The sequence below is a fragment of the Hetaerina americana genome, unplaced genomic scaffold, assembly GCF_022747635.1.
Source record: "Hetaerina americana unplaced genomic scaffold, ioHetAmer1.1.p SCAF_117, whole genome shotgun sequence".
Lineage (NCBI taxonomy): Eukaryota > Metazoa > Arthropoda > Insecta > Odonata > Calopterygidae > Hetaerina > Hetaerina americana.
The window spans coordinates 430,616-436,615 of record NW_027286259.1 but is presented as its reverse complement, the minus strand read 5'-3'; the positions used below and the strand labels follow the sequence as shown (position 1 = coordinate 436,615).

Below are 6,000 nucleotides of genomic sequence, written 5' to 3'. Positions count from 1 at the left end.
TTTTCTCACCCTCACGGGTTTATCATTCCTAGATAATGTTCCCGGCATTTCTACCAGAACCAACGCTGCCTCATTCGCATGGTCTATCTCTCTTCTTCCGTTTACCTTCTTGAAGGTCGAAAATGACCCATGTGTCGGATGACCTGGGTTCAATTTCCAAACTAAGGGACGGGAATGAGGTTGCGTAGGAAGTCGTGCCGAACTCATTTGGGAACTAATTTCGAAAGCGACATTCCATTTATACCATTGTGAAGATTCTGATTCAGGCGGAGCGATCGAGATGTTTGTTTTGACAAACTTTGGTCAATTCCCTGGATTGATTTGATCACCAATAATGCTTAATCCCCCTCGTCATTACTGAAATGCTGGTACGAATGTGTATTCATCAATAATAATATTTGATGGAATAATTCGTGTTATAGTTTTCAGTTTTTCGGAAAATGTTGTGAGATTTGGCGGAAGTTAAATCTTAAATTAAGATGTGCTATACATGTTTATTCTTTCTGAAAATTTTCAAAGCTTCACCATCAATTTATTTTTTGTAATTATCCATAAAAGCAAGATGGTGATTATTATTATCGTGAAAAATTATTTCATTGTGTGCTATTATTGAAACTGATGGAGTGCAAGAAGCAAGTGCCTTTGTGGCGGTGAAAAAGAATAATGTTTAAGTGTTTAGGCCTTTGAAATAAAAGTATTTCTTGAATAGTAGGCTGCAATCATACCCTCAGTTACCAAAAGCAGAATGATCCGTCGCAGCAATTAAGTTAGATGGCATTTACAAGGCACAGCATATTTGATGAATTGTAATGAGACCAACGCTGGATAGGGAAACTATATAAAGTGCATGACTGTCAAAAATTTGCAGTGCATCGTTCAATGTTAAAATTATTTTAATGGTAGTTCTCTGAGCGCACAACGTACAGGGGTCCTGCATCCGTCATATCTTTCTTTCAAATCTTTTCGTTTGCTTCGGCTTCTCAGAATACCCCAAATACCCATCAATCTTCTGCTTGGGAAGACAACTAGTGTCGTAAAGCCATTACAGTTCGGTAAGTCCCGCAAACAGTCGTTTCCAATTTTTTCATCCCACTTTCCGGAGGTAAGAAGAAAAACCTGGGAGCGTTATAGCAATTTTTCCGCCCTTAAACTTGGCAGATAGGTAGGGAAACTTGTCTGAATTAATGATAAAATAAAATTGGCTCTTTGCTTCTTTCTCTACATGCATTAAAAAGTTGGCTCAATCTAAATAATTCACGATCTCTCTCTCTCTCTCTCTCTCTCTCTCTCTGCTCGTGTCATGGTTTTCTCTCACTTTTTATCATTTTCGAAAGAATTATTCATTCTGTTCCATTTTTCTTGTGTTTTCCCCCCCAATTCTTTTATACCATCCCGTCTCTCTCCCCCGTCCATTCGTCTGCTAGCTTCTCTACGTTGAGCGTGGGCTCATGAATTATAGAGGGACGGGAACAATTGAAGGGTGAATGCGAGTAGTTGTAGAACCCGCTCAGAGATGGAGTCAGGGCAGCAGGGAGCAAGGACTGAATGGGTGGACGAGGTAATGGAAATAGGGAGGAAGATTGGGTTAGCTCCACCCCCGTAGCTCGGCCTCCTTCCCCACCCGCCACGCAAAAATAGAATATTCCGACCGGCCTCTCGCAAGAATGATGGAATGCAAAACTCCTTGATGGTTGAAGATTCTTCATTTTAAGAAGTGATGTGCTCATTTTTTTTTTTAAGTTACAGATTTTCAGAGAAATAAATGCACTCACATAATTTTAAGGATATCATTTATTAAGTTAACTCTTACGATTTTTCCTACACGACTTTTTTCTCATAAATCCGGTCTAGCAGGAATGACCTCAGTATTAACTTTAGTCGTAGGATACCGTGCATGTAAATGATGGAACTTTAACAGTAAGTACGTTTTCATTTAGAATTAGGTGTGCACCTTTTATATTAGGCTATTTATTATAGCTTTATTTCAGTCATTTCTTAGACGATTATCATTTTCTATGCGCACTATTACACCGATTTCATGTCCTACTCAAGTGTCCTTACCGATTTTACTGCAAACTCCACAGCGCAGAAGTTTATGATTTGTTGAATGTTTTTGTAGTAAATTCCAGGAATATTTTAATATGTAATTCTAATTACTAATTTTGAGGCTGAAAATCATTCTAATATCTCGTGCTCTGATTGTTGATACATTTTCATGATCCCATGAGCTAAATTGTGCTATGGTGTCATCATTCACTAGGTGTTAGAGTTGACTTTAGCAGAGTACATTCCACTTGAGAAACTTAAGTTTCTCGTTGAATACCCCCTGCTTTTAATCGGAATAGTTATAGGCACAAACGACGTTAAAATATTATCAATATTCTCCTCCACGGAATTTTCCCTTTGCCGATTTCCGATGGGGACCGGTGAAGCTGCGTTGTGTTTGCACGCTGAATGAACTTCTTCCCGTGAAGGGTCTGTGAAGGTTATTCGAAGTCAATTATTAGGAAATAATGTTGTCTCTGAGACGTAAATTTCTCTTGCTGGGGAATGTACTGGCGAACATGAAAATATCATGCGTTCCCAATCACAAGTTTGCTTACGTTTCCACCTTTTCTCTGCTAACTTTTGGCAATACAGAAATGAAAGAATGTAATTCTCCGGTGTGATAATCATTTATTTTCAATCTCCAGTCGAGTTTACCCATAGTTGATGATTGATTAAAAAGATGTTTTGATTCCATTCGCTCCACAAACATGTCACCGCTAATGTCCGCGAATTCCAATTACGACTACAGTCGGCGACTCTAACGTCAAGTCTTTAGAATAGGGCTAATGATTGTCCATGGTGGAGGTCACTCTCATGGGAGTTAATAACGTCCTTTGAGCTGATAACTCACCCTTCCCCGCGAAGACGCGCTACGCGCCGCAGTCAGCCACTTAACAAAACCGCTTCCACCGCGGGCGGTGGCAGTAACGCGGCTCGCGCCGTGCGGTTTTCGCCGGCGACACTTAAATCTCTCCCCTGCAAGCGGACCCAGGGAGCGCGGGCGGTGGCTCCGGCCGTTTCCCAGGTCATTTCCGCCGCGTCCATACGTCTAGGAGAGATATAAACACAAATTTCCCCAAAATTTCCCGCCCATTATCGGGGCCGGCGGGAACGAGAGAGAGTGAGGTGTGAGTTGGGTGGGTCCTAGACCCTGCTAGGGAGCTTCCTGCAAGGGGGGGGGGGGCTGAAAAAAAATAAATGCCATCATCCCACATTCCCTCTCCGATCCCCACTCCAGACCGCGCGAAGCCTGAATTGCCTCCTCCGACTCCCGCTCTCCGCCCTCCTACTCTTCCCCCCAAAAAACAGCCATTTTACGACCTCACCACCTTTTCGAAAAGAAGCGGCGGGAGTGGAAAAAAAATTCATGTACAGGGAGAGGAGAGAGAGGTGTGGGCGTGGAATGGGAGAGTTAGATGGCTATCAGAGAAGCTCCGGTCAATTCGGTAGTCTCAGCTGCCCTGGTCTCCCTAAAGTTTTTCCTTTTGTGCATCGCTTCCGCACCCCTTCCACATACCCTTCCCGATCTCCCCCGTCCCACCTCACCGCCCTACCATCCCATATGATGGCGATCCGAGAGGGGCGATGTGTTTTCCCACCGGAAGTTCTGCTCGGGACTAGGGTTCGGGGCGGGAGTAATGGGACCGGTCGAAAAAAGTATAAACAGTCGCCCTCTCCCGCCACAAAATGCCCTCGGTGTGGACCCCATTCCCTCCATGTCTCTCTCTCTCTCACCCCCCCACTCCTAACCTTTAGGACTCTTCCCCCACCCTGCTGTTCCTCGCCCCCGGCTTCTCGTCTAGTTTTCCCTCACTTTCTCTTCCGCACCCCTCCGTGTCCCACCCCTCCTCGAAATAAAATAAACCCTGAAATAAAACACCCCTCTCCTCCGGTCTCTCGCTCAAATGGCAGCACATTGTTCTTCGACTCATCAGCCAGCTTCATCCGGCTCCATGACAATGATTGCATAATTGTATTTTATTACCCTCCCCGGGCTTCCATTCCCCCCCCCCGCAACATCGCAGCGTCCCCGCCCGGAGGGCACCCAGGATAGACCTCCAATCATCCCGACCCCCTGTACCAACCCGTCTTTTTCGATCCCTCCGCGAACCCGGCGCCTCCCTACGTTTTATCTCGCAGTGCCTCCTCACCCCAACTCCCCTTCGCCGATTCCCCTCACGGGCTGTCGCGAGGGATGGAATGTCCCTTTGATGGTTGCGCGGTACAGAAGCAGCGCCCTCGGTGGGCGGGGCCGAAGCGGCGTGAGGGGAGGGGGTGGAGAGTCCGTCTGTGGGTTAGGAAGAGATCTCCCTCTGCCGCTAGTGTCACTGCTTCCTATGAGAGGGCGTGGTTGTGTGTCCTTCCGCACCCCTCGTCCTCGCCCATGCGACGTCACCCAGCCGTTTTGGGTTTTCGGCGAGCGGTGGGATGGGCAGTTTGTTGTAATGACTATAGAAATTGCATTTCCTAATTTCCTCCGCATGGGGGAGTAATGGGGGGAAGAGGGGTGGGGTGGAAGGGGTCCAGCGGGGCTGCCGCGCCTCCCCTTTGTAATAACTTCGCCCTTTCTGGCTTTTGTGGAACGCCCACGTTTTCCTGTTTGCATCGCTGTGCTCCCGATGAACTGGGGGGGGGGGGGGCGTCCTCAGTCGTGTGCTTGTTCTCATGAAGTTTTCTCTAGTGTTTATCCGCTATCCGAGTGTTTTTCCGTTTTTTGGTTTGCTCTTGGATTCGTGCGAGGAGATTCCCTTCCGAAAGCGCGCAAATATCCGTCCTCATTCCCCTTCCTTCGTCCTTGTCACCCTAACCGTAGGGAGGGAGGGCAAGGCTTGGTCGGTTAGGGTTTTGTAAAATCTCGTTGGTCTCTGGAGTGATCATATTTTATGAAGATACACAATAATATTGGCTACGACTAAGTAATAAATCATCGATCATTCAATTTTTTTGCAATTACATAAATTTCGAGACGGTGGTACGAAAAGAGTTATATTTTATTCGCATTTAGTGCGGTAATCATCTCCTGAAACTCTTATTCAGACCCGCCCTAAGATTTAAGACAGTAAATACATTACGTAAATCCATGACCATTGACAGTGCCCTAAACCCTTCTATTCCCTCTACTGTTCCATTTACCCTTTAGTTCGACTTATCTCGCATTTGGCGTGAGTGTAGGCCTAATGCAAGGAAGAACTCCGTCTAAGCTTGGACGAAAGACTTCCGTAGTTTCGTTTCAGCTGTCTCGGATTGCGGCCATGGACTTTTGAAAACCCACCCAATGCCATGGTTGTCCAAAATCGACCTCAAGCATATGATCTCACGGCGTGTAATCACGTTCGTAATCGTGGAATCTGCATTGGGATGGAGGGAATATCCTGTAACGCTGTACTCCGGGCGCCTATGTGGGCATCCGAGTTATTGTCTTTGGCCTGCGGTGTGCACGATTTGACAAGAGTTGGGGATAGTAGTGGGGGTGGAGAATTTCGCCGAATGTTTTGAGTGAGTCGAGGGGCCAGATAGTCGCAGGCGAATCCATTCTGCCGAAAATCAATCGACCCACACACACGCCGCCTGTAATTCGCGATGAAAAAGAAATCTGCCACCCGTTCCATTCATTCCTTTTTATTCCCGGTATTTCTTTATCTGCCTTATTTTGTATGTTCTCCCGCTTTATCTCCGGCTCACATTCTGACCTGCAGACTCCTCGTTTTTGTCGGCAAAGTGACGAAAAAGCGGACGCCAAGGATTTTTCGTTCGTAGTATCGTGTTTGTTTTATTAATAGTTCTGATTGGTGGATGTTGATTTTCGTCCGTCGTCGGGGGGGTGGTGAGGGGATGGCCGAGTGTCGGGAGGGATGACGAAGGGAGTGGTGGGGGGAGGGAGGGTCGGGATAAATGAGGAGAAAGAACGGTGGACAGTCCTATCCCGATTCCCCCACTTGATCCATTCTTCTT

General features: G+C 46.5%; 1 protein-coding gene across 1 annotated transcript in view; it reads left to right on the top strand.

The window, feature by feature from the left end:
• Positions 1-1,513: 1,513 nt before the first annotated feature.
• The window catches only part of LOC139685583 (protein bric-a-brac 1-like), a 70,295-nt gene continuing 65,808 nt past the window's right edge, over positions 1,514-6,000 (top strand). The window contains exon 1 of the mRNA XM_071582521.1: positions 1,514-1,558. Coding sequence (XP_071438622.1) covers positions 1,514-1,558 — 45 coding nt within the window. The remainder of the gene's footprint in view (positions 1,559-6,000) is intronic.